Source organism: Sabethes cyaneus, chromosome 1, assembly GCF_943734655.1.
Source record: "Sabethes cyaneus chromosome 1, idSabCyanKW18_F2, whole genome shotgun sequence".
Taxonomy (NCBI): domain Eukaryota; kingdom Metazoa; phylum Arthropoda; class Insecta; order Diptera; family Culicidae; genus Sabethes; species Sabethes cyaneus.
In genome coordinates, this window is record NC_071353.1 from 35,526,416 (window position 1) to 35,546,124 (window position 19,709).

Consider the following 19,709-nt stretch of genomic DNA (forward strand, 5'->3'; position numbering starts at 1 on the left):
ATGGCAAGTATCAGGGTTATTTTTTAATAACGTTTGTTCAATACCGTAAACGTGCCTAATCCTGCGCTTGATTATTTTTAATCCTACTGTTGTGTCTTGATTGAATGAAAGACTGTTCAAACTATAACGTCTAATGTATTTGCGTCTATTCCTATTAAGTGACAAACCAAGAATGAATTCGCTGTTAGTTGTTTGCTAGCCTAGATTGCTATGATCTAACATTTCCCCTCTTTAATTCATCAAGTAGGATTTAAACCGGGCAGGTAACTGGATAAATCGCCGTTCACGTTCAGAAGCTTGAGACATTGCGTCGGAATTTTCCTGAGCTAGTGGTTGATTGCTAATAGCAATAGTATCTTGAGCTTGGGTGTTCCTAACAACTCGTCGAGCTCAGCATCGAAAGAGTTTTCCGTCTCATCTAGTTACAATTCCAAAACTGGTTCCACCTGAACTGGATCTGGAACATTCACGTTCAACGTAGCATTTGGTACCAAATGATCCGATAGGCCGAAATTATCAAAAAATATCGATAGCGGTGTCGAGTCCGTAGGACTGATTAGCTTTAACTGGAAGCCGGATCTTCAATTAGTTCGCATGTGAGCGAATTAATCGACCAGAATCTTCGAGGAGAACGTTATAGTTCACCTTACCAATTCTTTCGATTACTTTAGCTGCTTCCCACTGCCAGCAATTAGTTCGATGAACTTGCGCGAACACTAATTCACCAACTTTGAAACTGCGACGAACTGCTCCGTGCTTTCTGTTGAAAGCTTCATTTTGCTTTTCTGCCTTTGGATTGTAGGCTGAAACTGGCTGTTCACTCGGCTGAAGTAACGATGAAATGGTTCGTATTTTTCTGCCGAACATAATTTCCGTCGGAGATTTCTCATCCTGAGTAGGTGTTGTGCGGTATACTTGTAGAAAGGTTTGCAATGCTAGTTCCACTGATTTTTCCTCCGAACGAATTTTTCGAAGGCTGCGTTTCAAGGTGTTCACGAATCGTTCTGCCAAACCATTTGATTGTGAGTGGTAAGGCGCAGTGCGAATGTGTTGTATACCCAGGCGTATGCAAAACTGTTGAAACTCGTACCCAGAAAATTGTGTACCATTGTCTAAAACGACCACCTCAGGAATTCCAAATGTAGCGAAAGCTTGATTTAGGAATTTGATTGTGGTTTTTGCCGTTATCGATCGCGTTGTGTATACCGCGGGCCATTTGCTGAACGGGTCGACAATAAAAATAAATACCATCTACAGAACCAGCGTAATCGATGTGGATTCTGGACCATGTTTGACTTGGTGAAGGCCATGATTCTAGGGTCGATTTCGTAGGTGCTTTGCCTTCTATGCAACAAGGAGTGCAGCGTTTAACGAATTCCTCAATATCGCCATCAATTCCAGGCCCGTAGACAAAACTGTGTGCAATTGCTTTCATTCGTATCATTCCGGGATGACCTCGATGAAATTGTCGTAGAATTTGCCGTCGAAACTTGTCTGGAACTACCACTCTGTCATGGAACATTACACAACCGTCGATCAAACCAAGTGCTTCACGTCTGTTGTAGCAAGGTTGAACCTCAGCTAAAAGACTTTTGGAGCATGTAGGCCAACCGTCGCAGATGTGTTTAGCAATGGTTTGTAGTACAGCATTTGTTGATGTAGCCTTCCGGAGTGCTGCAAAAGAGACAGGCACTTTTTCTACTGCATCAACTAGAATGCTTGAGAGATACTCTTCTAGGGTAAGTGCCGCAATCACATATTCTTCCTCTGGTTGTTTAGTTCGATCAGTCAATCTGGATAACAGGTCTGCACATCCAAACTCGTTCGTTGAAATATGGTGGATTTCAAAGTCGTAGTTCAGCATTGTGAGTACCCAGCGTTGCAACCTGTTTGCGGTGTGTAGTGGAATGCCCTTCTTGAAACCCAAAATGGACAGTAACGGCTTGTGATCAGTCAGCAATGTGAAGTGACGTTCAAGCAAACATTTATGGAACTTGGTTACTGCATAAACCAAAGCAAGTGCCTCCTTTTCAGGTTGCCCATAGTTACGTTCTGCCGACGCAAGCGTTCTTGAAGCATGTTGCACAGCTTTCATATTGCCATCGGGAAACTGGTGAAAGATGACTGCCCCAATTCCGGTGTTTGATGCATCTGCAGCCTCAACAATGGGTAACTTCGGGTCGTGTTGCGTTAGTAGTAACTTTGATTGAAGCGTTTCCTTGAATTGATCAAAAGCTTTCTGGCACTCAGGAGTCCACCGCCACTTTGTTTTTTTCTTCAGTAATTGGTCCATCGGATGACGCCGTTCATGTAAGTTACGTACGAATCTTCCGTAACAGTTGATGGCGCCTAGATACGAAGGCAGTTCGGTGATGTTGGTTGGAGGTGGAATTGCAGCAATACTCTTCACATTCTCAGGATCTGGATGGATGCCTTGATTATCCACGATGTGTCCCAAGTATCGAAGTGTTGGTTGGAAAAACCTACACTTTTCAGCTTTAACATGAAACCCATACTCCTTGAACTGTTGAAAAAGCTGATTGAGTGATGCTGCATGCGACTTCATATCCTTCCCAAACACGATGACGTCGTCGATGAAAGAGCGAACTCCTGGTATGTCCGCGATCATTCTGTCGACCAAGGGTTGAAATGCTCCCGGAGCTGACTTCACTCCTGGAGCAAGGCGATTAAATCGGAACAAACCACGATGCGTATTGATGGTGAGAAGCTGGTGATTCTTCATCAACTTCAAGTTGTAAACGGTGCTGCCATTAAGTTGGGCGAAAATTTCCTCTAGAGTAGGGAGCGGATAATGATTAGCTTCCAGTGCTTCGTTGAGCCCAGTTGAATAGTCCGCGCAGATGCGAACTTTTCCATTAGGTTTGCGCACTGCCACGATAGGAGCGGCCCACTCGGAGAAGTCGACTGGTTCAATGATGCCCAGCGATTGCAGTCGCGTAAGCTCGGCATCAACCAATGATATCGTACTGAAAGGAACAGGTCGTTTTGGGAAGAAAATCGGTTTGGCATTTGATTTTAGAAAAAGCCTTATCGTCATTTACTTGCAGTGTCCAAGTGAGTCTTTGAAAACGTCTGCATGCTTCGCTCGGAATTCAATAATTTGTTGATCGCTTTTCATTTGTACTTGATTGCAGATGGAGTCGATGGGAACTGACCATAGTCCAAACATTTCTATCCAATCAATGCCCAGAAGGTTGAGGTTTGGAGTCATTGTGACGAAACATCTTCCTTGATAGGTTTTACCCTTGATCTGGATTTCGCACTGAAACTCGCCGATTAGTTTAAGTGGCTGACCTGATGCGTTGACTGCTTCAATCGTCGGATTATTGATTGCAGGTTTACCTAAATTGTTCCAGATCTGCTTCGAAATTACCGTGATATTGCTTGCTGTATCGAGCTGAAGTTTGGATTTCACACCGTTGACGCTGATCGGTATAAACTTCCGCTTGCTGGATTGGTGAGCGGTTTGATTCACAACGAAAATTCCTCTTGATTGGCTTTCTTTCCCTTTTTCCTGTATTGCTTTTTTCCCTCTTGTTCTGACTTAAAGTTGCTAGCTGACTTGGAAATGCAACTACAGTAGCCTTCCTTATGGCCAACATGGTTGCAGGTCTTACACTGATGACTCGAAAACGGACAATCGCAAACGTAATGCATTTGACTGCATTGCCAACAAGGTGTGCGTGGAGATTTACCAGCCGCTGAGTGATTCTTCGAAGTATCTTTATCACGAACTGTGTACACCGTTTGTTTCGAGCTTGATGGTTGCTCGATTAATGTGGTGTCCGCTTTGAGATTGACGAGTCGTTGATACTCCTCGATAAGATTTTCAAGTTTTACTGGTGCTTCAACTGTCTCGGTTTCAATGCGGGAAAGTAGTCTAGCGCATATGTATGCATAGCGTGGCGCTTTAAGACCACAAACGAAAATCAGACATTTGAATTGGTCTATCGTAAGTTTTTCAAATTCGAAAGCTTCGCAGGCGCAATTGACCTTCCCTCCATAGCTGATGATGTCGTCTGCTTCGGACTTCAATAGCTGTAAACACTGGTAACGTTTTGTGAACACGGTTGTCTGGGTGCCGAAAATTTTCTTCAACGTTGCTATGGTAAGGTCAAAACATTGCATGCCAGGCTCTTCCGGAAGGATGAAATTGAAGTACCGAATGTGCAAAGGCGTGTCCAATTTTTGAAGTAATTCCGTTATCCGCAGGATCGCTTCGTTAATTTCAGCCATTCTTCAGGAATTTTGCAGGCTTTATCCTCGTCGCCAATTTGTTGTATCTTGATTGAATGAAAGACTGTTCAAACTATAACGTCTAATGTATTTACGTCTATTCCTATTAACTGACAAACCAAGAATGAATTCACTGTTAGTTGTTTGCTAGCCTAGATTGCTATGATCTAACACCTACGAACCGCAGAAATTTCAATTTCAAAATGAACCATTCTCAAATTTATTACTGTATGAGCATATGTTTGGTAGCTTCGAAAATTGCTTCGATATTTGGCATATGAGAAAGCATTTATCTATTCTTTATGGTAGTTAGAAGTAACTGTCTGTGAAATGAATTCCGGGAATGTGTAAAATATTCTCAACCCAACGACTTATAATGCGGGTATTTCTTTAAATTGTTCATTAATCAATGGAGTACTGCAATTACAATGGAAACGTGTGCATTTATTGTTATTTTGAAAGGATCAACTTATATTCTAGTATTATATATTCATAGTACAGTCAGAGAAAATTGAAATTAAAAAAAAAGTTAAACGAACAAAGAAATTAGTCAAGAACTGACATTCAATTTGATAGCTGAAATAGATGCGTCTGTAACGATATAGAATGCACGTGTATGTATGTATGTATGTATGTATGTACACGTAGTTGGTTCATAATAGTGGACCATAATTGGCCAGTACAAGTGGTGGTAGTGCAGAAAAACCCAAAATTTTAGCAGCAGTCACGAACAGCAGTGGTCAATTTAGATAGGAGCAGAAAAGAGAAAACCACTCTCCAGAACGTTTGCTACGAAATATCAGGCTTCAAAAGATTTTGTCGAAACGTATGTTGTGGTTGGAATCGCTTACAGTTTTAGTTTGCATCTATATTATTTTCTTCGTTTAAATGAAAAAGACTTGTAAATTAATTTTGACATATTACGAAGATTAAGAAAATCACCATAAAATACAAGCAACAGGTGTAATAGAACTGTTTGATTATTTATACTTCACCAATTTTCACCGTATATAGATCAGCTTTGTTCATTATATAGATTTATATAGATGTGCTAGTTACTATGTTTATGTTTTTATATTCATATAAAAGTTATGCAATGTGACAAAGACCACCGGGTCCGTCGAGAGGGAAGGAGATTAAGTCCTGTCCCGGACTCTTAAAGAGAGACTCGCACGCAATTTCGGGAGCTAATATTTGGCGACCTTTTATTATGGTCGTTACTGTCCCGCATTTAGATTTTATTTGAACAAATCTGACAACATGATTATTAGCACTGCAAATATCCTCAGTACGCTCGTCTCGTTTATATCTAAATAGCGCTTGTTATTTCATTCAAAATAATGAAAACAACTTAATGTGTGCTCCCGTGTATAAAAAGCTCATGTTAATTCAATGTTTAGTTGAGAACAGCTTTTGTTCACTTTACTTACATTGTGGAAATCTACATATAATTGCGTCTTACTACAAATATGATAAATGAGCAACTTTAATTAAAGTATCTTAAAAGATATTTATCTCATTTCTAATTATATTTTCTTTGGAAATCAAAGCCAACAATTTTATGACTCGAAAATAATGTGAGCGCGTGTAAGAAATGAAAGGATCTATAATAAATATTTAAATAGTTTCGTGAAAATTCCCAATTTATATAAAAACGTGTGAAAATATAAACTCAACAGACGAATCGCTTGTTACACATATTCAAATGTGCTTGGTAGAATAAGAAAATAAAACAAACAATTGATTGAAACAAAATGGGATAAATATATAGAACCTCGACCATCGAAGTATTGACCATAGTCTGAACCCGGCTTATTGTCCGGAAAGATACTACCCGAACGGAAAGTCATTCGCGGTCCGTTGCAATGGCACAATTTTGCATTTCTGTTTCAAATCAGCAAAACGTTCTCGGTCGCTGCACGATTTTTTTTCGCAGCTGCAGAACGCAAGTCGTAGTCGCAGAATGTAGGGCCTCTGCGTTAGGCGAATGTGTATGAATAAACTAAATAGTTTTAAGACTCCGATTCAATCAGCCACTTTATGGAGAAAAAAAAGTTAAAAATAAAAATTAGGAACGCCATTTCTGGCTGGTAAGCCCACGGTGCCAGTAAGTAGTTGAAAGTTCATGTAGTTTAGGCAAATAATTTAGTCGAAACCTTCAAAACAAAGTGTAGAATTTTCCAAACGCCGTTTATAAACACTTTTTAAGACTAACTAATCAAGAACAAACAATTATTACTGCGCGTATAGCGTCCACCAATTGCCCCCAACTGCCGACGGCGAGGATACATCCACCCGCTCCGTAGTCCTTCACTTCTACTCGGCCTGCTGTAACCAAATACGACCCTGTTCCATTCCTAGAACGGTTAGTTCGTCACTTTCACTGTAGTTGGCGATGAATAACTGCAAGAGCAAGCCAAGTGCCCAGCCTCTGCCCGTGACTCGGCGTCTTTGAATTAAATTAGATTAGGCTTCGCTTTCGCGTGCATCTCAAAAACTTGATTTTTTGTATTTTTGTCGCATAGTTCGCGTAGTTTAAATTGTTCTTATCACCTCGTTCGTACCTATATAACCATAAACAAGTTCAACGGGCGTACCCGACTTTATCGGTACGATGGCTTTAGATTGTTGGTATCCTGATACGGATGGACTGCCAGTTGCAGTATTTTCGCAGACTTATTAGATTTTGCCCTGAACTATAACTCAGAATACAGTACGCTTTCTGGATCAGTGTCAGCGCAGAACACATTCATAATGGAACCGATTGTCTAACTCGATTCATTTTTCGGGCACCAAGAAATTATTTTCACCTATCTTGACTGGAGATGTTAGTCCTTAAGGGTGTTTCTGAACTGAGCTTGTCACTTCCCATGGCATGCCAATATTTGTAGGATGTAGCTGCACACCTAAAGGGGACTCTAGTCTAGTTTCAAAATTAAGATCGGAGTAAAGGTGGCAGTAGTAACTCCACGCTCGTTATTAACCCAAGAAGTTTCTGTGACTGAATTATCTGGGGTCACACAGACAATGGATCTTGATACAAATGAAAGGCTCGGGAAGATTCCGGAACTGTGCCGGAATCGAGAATTTGGATCTGTTAAAGAAACTCACTGCCTCTTCCCTCCCGATAGCAGTGAAATGGACCCAATAAGGAGGAGAGGACATCGAGAGAATTGCAAAGCCCGACAATGAAGTGGACCAGGTAGACTCATACCTACCATACTTCGAGGCACTAAACTTGGCGACCAGAAACCCCTACTTTATGACTACTAATCCATCCATACACACATTTATACACACTGTCGGAGCAAACTTGGATTTACACAATCTCTAAACGCGAGAAATGTCGACTACAAGGGACTTTTAGATGCCATTCAGAACGGGGTATGTTGCGGGCTACGCAATGAGCTCACCCGCTGAGTTTGAGGCTCAGGTCCGCAATCCTAATTAATCAAAGGAATTCCAAAAAATACCAAAAACCCCGACGTGATTAGGATGTCGCTATGGAAACCGAGGAGGATGAGGGAGAAATTCCCTTGGACGTTGAATTCCTACCTCCCGACTGTTCACGGTTCCTGGCAGAGCCAGACAGCAGGAGGCCAGATAAATGGTTTGTGTACATGATCAGGGCTAAGGGAAAGCTCCCCAAACGACTTCGGGCTTCTATCTCCTACAAATTATCAAGAATCCAAGCCCGACGTGTTGGCACAATGGGTGAATTCTTGCGGAATGAAGCAAAGAGCTGGATTGATGCCAACCAAGGAGTCTCTATTGTGTAATTTCAACACCATTTTATAGAGTTTAAGCAATACAGTAGTTATGAAGCGCAACATTTCGATTAGTATATTAATCTTACTGGGTCCAATAAAAAATTACTCGCTGCAGACAAATGAATCAATAACCGAACAAATCGTTAGATATCGTGCAAGCACCATATTCAAAACAGTGCCTAATTCTGAATAGTTGCAAATTTTTCTTAAATGTTGATAGAACTCTAGCTATTTAAACCATTTTAATAATATGAAATCATCAGATGTTGTGATTAAATAGTTTAAATAGCTAGAATTATGTCAATATTTATGAAAAATTTGCAACCGTTCGGAATTACGCACTGTTTTGAATATGGTGCTTGCACGGTAATCCTTATTCGACCCAACAACTGTTTGTAGCCGATAGACCAAAGATGAAACCCTTAATTTTTTATGAAACGGCACTCAGTCGCGAGTTGCTGTTGGTTGGTAATTGCCGCGTTCACCTCGTAAAATGATCATATTGCATGTCTAACCGTGACAAGCGATCAGGAAGGGTGTAACGCTATACCGATTTGGATCTGTTAAAGAAACTTATAATGCGGGTTGGGCATCCAATCCAAATCCAATTTTATCAAAATCCAGGGCTTTCTAGACCAGAGCTTATGGATGTGGACCCGAGTGTTAGAGTGTTACGGTAATCGACCGAGCTTTGCTTTTCGTTTTAACCATTTTACACAGAACCAAAATCCAAACCCCAGACCGATAGCGGTAATCAAACGTCCGCATCCATCATCCTCACAGCAACAGCAGCAGTACAAAAGAAAAGCGCATCCTGTAGACGATATGATCCTCGAGAATATTACGATGATTATTACAATAATGACTACTACTATGGCTATGAACATTATTACGATCGTACATTGAAAGATAACGAAGGACAAAACACCACCGGACAGACAAAATAACGAAAGCGAACAGACCGATAACAATGATGAAGCAAAAGAATCCGCCCATTTTTTAGACTGGAACCCAGAGTGGGAAAGCCGTACATAAACTTTAAGACCCCTATTGGCGATTTCCCTTTCTTGATCGATACTGGTGCAAAGCACTTAACTTGTCAGATTCCCGTCGGAGGTACCCCGACGGCATAGGATAGTAGTAAGATAGCGCAGGGCCACGATAATTAGGGCCGTAGTATAAGACTTAATGTATCGACAAAAAGTAAACAGCTGGTTTTCAGCTGGTCGACTTCCGTTAAGATCGACAGCCTTGTGGAACTCGGCGTTTCCTTTAATTTAAGCAGATTTCCCGTAGGTGTCCATAAGGCCCTACGTATCTGGTGACGGCTAAAAAGAGTAACGGTAGAGACTCCAGGAACGCAACATCTGGCCCAGTTTTTTGTTTTAAGTTAGAAAAATTGTTGATGTTTTGAAATTTACAGAACGATGATTTTTTTAACGTATGTACCTGAACGTTATTCTTAATCCTCAGATCGCTTAAGTCAATTATTAAAAAAAAATTCTCAAGTTTATTCCCATTTTTGATTACTGTTGTCATTTCGCTCGGTTATCCGACCACTGCAAATGGCCTTTACTATGACCATGGGTTGCCAATTGTTGGCATTTTATAGAGACAGCCACCAGAGACCTGGGAATTGAATTAAATCTATATAGGTATATATACCGTGGTTGGCGGTCGATAGATGACGTGCTGTGCAACGGGAATAAAATGCAAGAGCACCTATTGCATGCACGAAAATGTGTCAGTTGTTATAGAAATGTTAGCTGTGACTGTCAGACGAAAGTTACAATATTCAGCCCAACGATTTGGTTCGATACAGGAATAAAGAATTTGTGGAGATATCTAACTTCGATAGAAACTAATTTAACGATAGCCAATTAAAATTCATAATACATTGTAACAGGTCTGCCTGCTCCACCCCCCGGGATTAACGGTTGCCCGGCCTGAGACTCTCGCAGGGAAAGGTTCCTTTTTTATCTCTAGTTGGTTGGCAGACTTAAACACGTTGCGCTATACTCCGTATGGTGTCGTCGGAAAACTTTACCTACACTACAGACTTGGCATTTAAAAACAGCAGTTTAGGAACTTACGAGAACAGACAAATGTGACGGTGGATTTTCATCACTGGCCGAGTCCAGTTTCCACCTAAAAATGACCGCAAATGATTTTAGAGTGTCCTTGACTGATTTCGGAGTCAGCCTCCCGGGGAAAAGAATGACCAAAAGCTAAGAGAAAACGAAAATCGAACATATGAAAAATCCTTTTCAAACCGACTGCACAGAGGTTCGTCGCATGAACCTAAATGCTCGCTTCTGTTGTACTACTGCAGTATATTTTTGAGAAAAACCATTCATCGAATAATTTACATTGGTCTGTGCACAATATTTATTTACTGGTATTTATATGAATACCAGGGATTAAATGTGATTACTCTAGTGAACAACTTTTCTAAGAAAGGCAGGTCTGGCGGTCGCTCAGATCCGCAAAATGACTCTGAAGTTGTTTTATTTTTAACCGGAGACAGTAATCTTGAAAAGATAACAAAGCGTAGCAATACCACTGGTGTTACCGCAATTAGGCGCCTGATGCAGACTTACGGATTAGTGTCTGAGGCAAGATCTACTGGTTCGAATGCTATAACACTCTCACGCCTGTTTTCCGACAGCAACTTGAAGAGTGTTATCTAACCAGAATGTTCCTATCCCTAGAGCGGTTAGTTTACCACATGAGATCTTTGATCATAACTTCCCGAGAGCTATGCAAACAGTGATTGCAGCATTCATATTTCCATCAGGACCTTTTGGGCAGAGTTTAATGAAAGCCCTGTTAATGTTCTCATTGAAGAGAACAAACTAATAGGCGAAGACAGAAGGGCACCGGCGTCCGACCCTTAATTTGAGCAAGAAACAAGTGACACCGTAAGTGACGACAATTTTCCAACCAGGCACGTATTTTTGTCGCCTATAATCTGGTTAAAATAGTGGCTTTCTGCCGAAATTTGAACCGCATGAAACGGTATAGTATTAACCGAACGAAACGAAGTAATTCGGAGAATACAGGGCATCAAGTTACCAAGTTACCGCAAAATACAAGATTTATCATAGCACCACCGCACATCCAGACTCGATGTAAAGGTGCACATTTTTTGATGATTTAGAATTTCACACATTTCGTAGCGCGATTAGTTCATAGCGCGACACATCCGCTCGATTAGTTATTAAGCACCACATGTGCAAAATGCTAATGCAGCGAAAGTTTGGAAACATGTTCAGCTTTAGGAATCTGAATAACGCTGTTACTACTAGGTTTAAGTAGAGTTAAATTTAGAGAAAAGAAAAAGTAAAAGCAAACAAAACAGCTAGGTCGGTATCAAGTTCTTGCTTCAACGAACAGATTCTTTTTCATAAAACACTTTACCATTGCTATGGCACTCGCATAGTAACCAGAATGAAAAAAAAAGCTTACTTAAGGTTCAAACATGCGTCATTGATTTCTGGTATTTCAAAAGCAGTTTTTGTTTAAAACAAAAGATATGTTCCCCAAATTTTATCATTGTGTTTTTTGCGTCTTTCCGAACACGATGATAAATTTTCATGGACAAATCTTTTGGTTTTGAGCATAAAAACTGGTTTTGAAATCCCAGAAATCAATGACGCTTGTTTGAACCTTAATGAAAAAAGTACAAAGCTTATTTTCTAGCAGGGATGGTTCGATCACTTTGACTCAATTTTGATTCATTTGACAGTACCGTCTCAGCGGATCCAAATATGACAAAGTTATATATGGGACATTTGTATAGCAAGCTATTATCTATAATTTTGTTAAATAAAGTTTTGCTGTATCTTTTGTAGTTACGGTGCTACGATGCTAGTATCTTATTATTGACTAAATGAACGTTCATTTAGTCACTGATGAGTTACTAGCATTGTAGCACCGTAACTACAAAAGATACAGCAGAACCTTTTTCAGTAAAATTGTAGATAAGAACCAGTTCTACAAATGTCTCGTACATAAATTCGTCATATTTGGGTCGGCTGAGAGGGTACTGTCAAATGAATCAAAATTGAGTCAAAGTGATCGAACCATCCCTGTTTTCTAGTATTGCAAAATTACTAAAGTTCACCATTGAAACAAACATGGTGAACATTCGTTAGCTGATATGGTCAAACCTTTGTTAAAATTTAGCCTTTTGATTGGTTTGAAAAACTGAGCGGACCTGACTATTTCGCGTAGTTGATGTTTTCAGTGTTTGAAGCTCATTATTTCCCTTGGATGAAGGATATATAAATAGGCTGTCTGCAGGAAATAACCATGCAAATAATTGCATCTTGAGTAGAGCTTTACAGAAAAGAAAGGTAGCTGTAAACAAATATTCAACGGATTCTCACGAGTCAGCATTCCTTGCACAGTGCATGATATATGTAGTAATAGAGAAAGCACAAAAACTAGACAGTGTACATTCGAGGTTTAAATTTGAACAGTGCTTCAGATGCCTATTTGAAATAATCATGTTGTCGATGTTCGTTGATTATTATCAAGCAGTTAACATTCATAAAAAATACTTAAAATTTTGAAAGATATTAACAGCTTTCGATCAATACAAATAGGTAGTTGGGCAAAAAATGTTTCAAAGAAAAATAAAATTGTCGCACTAGGTCACTTAATACTTAAAAAACTTTACCATCCCAGTAACGGTTAAAGGTTGTTGGTTTTTGTTTTCCATCCAAAACAGAAAACAGATGAGATACCTATCCAAATCAGGGAACGATCCGCACGCAGACTCCATCGTCCGAATTAGCGACCCATGCTTCGATCACCTTACCGTGGATACTATCCGGTTTACCATTGACCATCATTGTCTTCAGCACAGGCAAATCTGAAAACAGGGATTCAAAATATAATTTACATCGTTTCCTACATTGCTGCACTTACTTTCAACGATGACCTCGTTATTATAGACAATTTTGCTCAAAGTAGGAGGGAAACGTCTGACGTTGGCCGGTTGAATGCTGGCAATTATACCCACGTCAAGAAGCATAAAATTACCCTCAGTTATGTCGTACAGTGCCCGGCTCCAGTCGGACTCGTGTAAAACGAGACATACTTCACCCTCCTTTGTGGGCTGGTATGGGTTTGGATCGAGCGGTCCGAGCTTCAGACAGTTTTGCAATACCAAAGCATACTGTTCGATATATTCACACCCGATAACCGAGATGATGCGCGTATCCAACATTTCGCTGGCGTCAATGATCATCATTCGCTGTTTGGAGTCCAATGTGAGCTGCTTGGTTTCAATTGATTCCTGTCAATGGTATTAGAAGGAAGTTTAATGTTTATTTTTTCCTCAATTTGAGCAATTCATTCCATAGGTTTCAATATACCCAAACTTTGAAATTTTCCTTTCGAAAATTTTTACAGCAAAGACAAATAAAGTTCCAAAAACATGGTTTAATGTATACAAATTTCAAGTTCAACATAAATTAGATTAGAGCTAAAAAATAATTGGGAGGGTAAGTTACAAAAAAAATAATTGGGGAGGTAAGTTACAAAAAAATAACATGGGTTTTAGTTTGTTAGAAATACGCTCGCCGTCATTTTTCGTCAACAATGCAATGCTCAAACTGGTTTCATCATTCAAGGCTCTGCCTTTACAATATTGTTGAAAATTTCACAAACTATACGAACAAAACATGGAAAATGTTAGTTTATGAGTAAAAGTTAGTTTTAGAATACATACAGGCAATATTCAATTCACAACATCTCTTCGTCACTGTCGCAGATTTGTGAAATCATGTCACTGATTAAATCCAGGTCTTCCAGATTGTTGTTTATACTTACGTCATACAAAACCGGAGTATAATCACTAGGATCTGCTATCTTCAGAGACACATCTTTCGTTTGCTTTTCAGCAGCACGATCCTTATCCGATCTCTCTCGTTCTTTCTGCTCCTGCTGTTGCTTTTTTTCTCGGAGTAGATTTTCCTTTAACTCAACTAGTTGCATGTTCAACGTGACTGTCTCCTTCAACCGCTTTAGCACAACCTGTTGCATTTCGGAGTCACGCATGCTGCTGGCTTTAACCAGTTCAAACTCAACTGACTCTTCGCATTCGTCCAGGAGCTGTTTTTGTTCCTTACTAAACATTTCAATACCTTCCAATTGGACTGGGAATGTCAAGTATTTGGCCCACTTAAGATCTTGATCAGCGATTTCCTTGGCAGTTTTCCACGGAATCGCACCAGTGTTGCCAAAATCGACGAACTGGACTTCCAATTGATCTTCCTGTATGCGCAGTACTTTTGCACGGTAAAACCCACCCATGTAGGGAGCAAAAATCACATCATCAACATGCGGAATTTCCTTCAGCGCCGGCGCTTCCTTCGATGCATGATAAATTTTGTTTCCCAATTTATGATAGTCACTAGAGTCCCCGTGTTCAGCATTATTATGGTAAATGTAGATAAATCCACTGGGAAGAGATGCAGATATTTTAACTTTACTACCGGTACGAGGAAGTGGTCCCGGCTGAAGAATACGTTCCTTGATGGCTGACTTTGCTAGCTTAAGACGCTGCAGTTTGCCACCCAATTGATTCATTTTATTGGCATTATCTGGCGAATTATTCGTTTTCGGTGGCGACTGCTGTTGATTTTTACCAACATCCAGATAGTCATCGGAACCATTGCTCGATTGTGATTTATTAAGATTTTTATTAGCAGCGTTAGAATAGTTCTTCTTAGGAGCATTTTGGGCACCACGTTTGTTGTTATTGTTATTAAAAGAGTTGTTGTCTGGCGCACCTTTTGACTGATGCTGATTGAGATTGGTATCCTGTACTACAGGCGAATACGTGGAACTGGAGGCAGTGGAGTTCAGCTTAAAAGCTGTGGCCTCCTGAAGCATGCGCTTATTTGAGTAAGATATCGGCACCAGGCGGCTAGTAAATAAATAATGCACTTAACATGGCATATGTATTGTGTACCATAAATACTCACGGCATGCAAAAAGCTTTGTGCTTTGCCCAATCCGCACGTTGGCAGCTAACATCACAATAGTAAGCACCGCACTGGCATTCGAAGTTGGGCATTTTCGTACAGAACCAGCAGCCTAGTGGAATCTCGGGCTGTGATTCGGCCGATTCCTGTAAGTAAAAGTTTTTTATTAATAATATTTTAAGGATTGTTCCGAAAGAACCGCTAGTTTACCTCCACTGGTTTTTGGGATGAGAATTCTCTATCTGCTTGTTGAAATAGTACGTCGTTGCCGCCCTGATAGTTGTTACCATTACTGTAATTGTTACCGTTAACGTGGTTACTTTCACCGCCTCTTTGATTATTTTGGTAGTTTTGACGATTTCCTTTGGATTTCTGGATTTTTACGAGAAAAAAAGACCGTACAAAGAATGTTGCATTTTAGAAAAGGTTAATATCGCTAATAATAGCATTCAAAATATTTCTACGAAAGAATATGTCCACTTCAATTACGTAGTCGTGCTAACGTAAGAACTAGTATCAATCTTAAATATGTCCACTGATAAGTGCTTTTTAAAAGCAGCAGTTAGCAGTTGAAAAGTAGTTAAAAACTGCTACTTACTCCGCCTGTACTGCCTCTGGATTGATTTGCTTGGCTGTTATCCTTAAAACTGTCGTATCTCTCAGACCTTATTGCTGGACCAACACTTTTGAATATAGGATAATTACGCAGTATTTCAATTGCCTTTGTGCTGCATCTGCAAAGATGATTAAATGAAGTAGTACGGTAAGTTTAACAAGTTTATTTAAAAAAAACATATGTTTAATTGACTTTAATTAAGTATTTGGTAAATATTATATGTATGCTGACGAAAATATAACGGTGTAAAATAGTATACTCAATTAAAAGTTATTACGTTGAGCATCTTAGCAGAATCTCGAGTACAGGTTAAAGAATATCTCGTAATATACCCAGGTTTTGAGTTCTCTATAATTCTTGAGTCGACAGTCGCTTTTGTTATTGCTCGGAAATTTGATAAATCCGTGTTTTCACCCGGGAACCTGAAGGCACGCGTAACATGTATTTTTCCAAAATACATCTCGTCATTTAACCTGTCCATTGGTTAGCAATAAAGCCGAATCCAACGAACTGCATGCCATGATACACGAATACCTATATGGGTGGGGATTCCATGAGCAATTTGCATATCACATTTGTCAAAAATTTTTATAGAAAAAAAAACATGCACTGTGGCAACTACCTGACTTTAAATAAAATTTCCGAACGTTTCCCGATTTTTCTAGGCTGAAACGAATTTCCCTAGAATTTTCCGGTTTTCCCTGATTTCCAGGTAATCGACACAAATAACTATATACCTAATATTGACAAATTTGATTAAAAACTGCCGGCGTGTCGCTACCTGCTGCGATGGTGAGAAAAACGAAAACAAATGTCAGATGTGGTATATTTCATAAAAAATTTTCAGTAAATTTATTTTTTAACTGGTTTTCGATTGAAAACTTTACTACATTTTTATCAGGTTTTGTAAGAAATTTGCTGTTTTACAAGTTACTTTATAAACACTTTTAAAATAGTGAATTGAGAGAGCATAAATTTGAAGAATACTGTAAAAGTTAGTGTGGCGACTTAACTAATCGAACACAGCAGTGATCCTAAAGCGGTTTTTGCATATTATTGGAATGTTTTTCTACTTTACAAGATCCTTATGCTTGTTTTGTATCGGTTCAAGTCAAAGTTCTGGAGATTCTAATATCTTTCAGTCTTATCGAACCATGTTGCTCCGGCACTACATGAAAATATGAATGTTCTCTTTAGTTATCCTGTATCTTGCTTGCTATAGCCTGGTTTATATTAATTTCACAAAAAAAACAAGTTTTTTACCACTCAAGCACGTGGATTTTTATAATTTAGCGTGATATGTAACCTGTTTGTTGTCGCATAAATATACAAAAACATTATTTTCTCGAATATACTGTGAATAAACCACTGACAAAGTATATACCAAAAATAAAGTACTCAATGTTCTTACATTTTGCAATAAAAATTTTACTTGTACATTGTTTCACTACATTAAGAAAATTAAAAAAGTAAACTTTTTTCCGATTCTTCAAGCAAACTGTCAAGTCAACTTTATCACCGTTCGGCTAGTTCCAAAGACCACCACCGTCAGCGCATAAGTTTCTGTCGAACAGGTCAACAGAGTTAGACGTGTGCGGTTTTACGAATCCATCTTTCTAGAGAAAAGTTTACATGGTTTATAGTGGCAATCAACTAGCGAAATTTTGCTGACTACAGTAAAAAGTGTAAAACGAACGTTTAATTCCGTTTCGTAATCTAAGCCAAGTTTTTCGTCGCATGCTTAATACATTACTTGGCACAGCAAAAAGTACTTACTCAGGATCTTCAAACTGCACGAAAATCAACTGCGGGTTACTGGCTGGTCGGTGCATATTTTTGACTTTACCGATTTGCTTTACCACCTGTATCACGACATCGTCCATAACCAGCGGATCCATGAGGATAATCATCACCCGGCCTGGTTGAATACGTTGCTGCTGTTCGACCGACATTTTACCATTATCGTTGCGGGGCATGTCGAGTTAAAACAGTATATTAAACTTCACTTCACAAAAAAGAACGAGTTTTATTCAAAAAACAACAACTGGCAAAGCGGTTCTAATAGAAATTCTTGATTTTGAACAAAGATAAAATATTAATGCTTTGCTTAAAGACAAGCGTAATTGCGATTTTATCAGAAAACACATGCAACAACACAGCCGAACCGGGCAAGATAAAAGACGGACTGTTGGAGAGCGCTGACCGCTGCTGAGAGTGTTCTGATCTTCTGATGAAAGCTTTGTTAATTTTGACGTCTAACGTCAGGTTTGTAACGTACGTAACGTTCGTAACGACAGTACACACTTAAATATTTATACCAACTTATAGATTAATAGTGAATTCTTAAATTGAAGATAGAATTAACAAAAGGGCGAATGTCGCAAGCGTAAACAAACCGAGTGAGGGTTGATTTGAAAATTTTGTCTATCCTTTTTACTCTTTAACAAACCTGTGCACAGACTTCACAAATAGAACAAACTTGGGAAGGTGGCAGCACCGTTTCGCGCACATAGCGAATAGCACTCAGTTGTAATCGAGGTGCTGTCAAAGCGTTCATAAATTAACCGAGATTGCATCTCGGTTTAACTGACAGCATTCAGTTTGAAGCGCAGGTTAAAACAGTAGAATCAATATATATATAGAATGCCAGTGTCGCTGTTTTTCTACAGGACTCATTGTGGTAAACATGATGCTAACAATCTGTATCAAGTCTGTGAATCGGGAACTTCATTGTCAAAGTTGCTCATTGTTATTTATCTGTTCTTTATCTGTGCGCTGGTTGGTGCTGTCATCAGTGCGCTTATCGCGGTGTTTTCATGCCAGTGAAATGTTTTTAAACGCTCTTTTTCTTTTCGTCTGGATGAATTGAATCTCACAACTGCGTCCTTTTGCACCGATTTTTTCAGAAATTTGAAGACAGCGAAGTTTCCAATCACATTACTTGGCAGCCATATTTGAAATTTTAAACTGGTTGTCAAAGTTTGACAATGAGATTCCCCTTTTGATGAATCTCAGGCACACACACATATGCATATAATGTAAACACATCATCTGAACATGTGTGATGTTTACCACGCGCACTGCAGCGACACTGGCATTCTATATATAATGATTATACTGTTAAAACTGTCTAGTATTACGGTTTATGGGTCGATCTGTCAAACTGCCCGTAACGTTAATAAATTCCGGGTTCGAGTTAGCACGAACCCCATCAGGTTAATTTATGAATTCGCTATAGAGCATTACATTGTTGAATACAGTTCAACGGGATTTTCAAAACTATAATTCTCCGCGAATTGAAATGAAAGACAGATCTGTTTTGCTGGGAGAATATAATTTTCCTAAGGATTTACATAACATTGGTAAATATACTAATTTACTTTGGGTTTGTATAATGATTGTTTAACTTACGTTTACTTCCCTTTATGTATCGTTACTATTATATGCGTCGTCTACGGGACGTTCAATGATGGTTTCTGAATAAGAATATTTAATTATGCATTTGCATATTCAGGCACAAACATATTTCTTACCGGTATATTAACAAATTAAATGCAGGTTATGAAAGTATTACGTTTGCGTATTAGGCACTAGATAAGGCATAGATAATAAGCACTAGTTAAGGTTTAGCTAATAAGTACTAGTTAGGGTTTTAGTTAATAAGCACTAAGTCAAATTTAGCGTTAGCTTACTTTTAATAACTTTAGGAATAGGTATAAAATTCTATTGCGGTAGTTAACTTTACTTGCACGCTTGCTCCAATACGGTTCTCTTTTTATTTATCTCGGTGATCTGTCGTTCGTTATCTGTCACTCTCTTATCGCCGCCCCAGTGTTGTGAGCGATCAGGTCAGTCGCAGGGTTGGAATAATGCAGGTTAGCGCGCTGGCCAAATGGAGTAGGCCAACACGGATGCTCCTAACCACACTTTTTTGACAGCACTTGGTGGTTTGTTTATATGGTGTTAAAGTTTGAATTGAGTTTTCTACAACCCCCCGGCACGTCGCCATTTTTCTGTGACTGAATATGAAACGTCAAAAATACAGGGCGGGAAATCACTCCATAGAAA

General features: G+C 39.3%; 2 protein-coding genes across 2 annotated transcripts; both read right to left on the minus strand.

The window, feature by feature from the left end:
• Positions 1-422: 422 nt before the first annotated feature.
• On the minus strand, positions 423-4,257 carry LOC128745552 (uncharacterized protein K02A2.6-like). Its single transcript, XM_053842626.1, has 4 exons — positions 3,584-4,257; positions 3,063-3,470; positions 2,324-2,987; positions 423-566 (listed from the first exon to the last, which is right to left on the minus strand). The coding sequence occupies exons 1-4, from the start codon at positions 4,255-4,257 to the stop codon at positions 423-425; spliced, it is 1,890 nt and encodes a 629-aa protein (XP_053698601.1).
• A 434-nt stretch (positions 4,258-4,691) lies between these two features.
• Positions 4,692-17,808, minus strand: LOC128736451 (uncharacterized). Its single transcript, XM_053830966.1, has 7 exons — positions 17,418-17,808; positions 15,624-15,759; positions 15,236-15,397; positions 15,026-15,171; positions 13,869-14,967; positions 12,963-13,332; positions 4,692-12,906 (listed from the first exon to the last, which is right to left on the minus strand). The coding sequence occupies exons 1-7, from the start codon at positions 17,615-17,617 to the stop codon at positions 12,788-12,790; spliced, it is 2,232 nt and encodes a 743-aa protein (XP_053686941.1). The 5' UTR covers positions 17,618-17,808; the 3' UTR covers positions 4,692-12,787.
• Between the last annotated feature and the right edge of the window lie 1,901 nt (positions 17,809-19,709).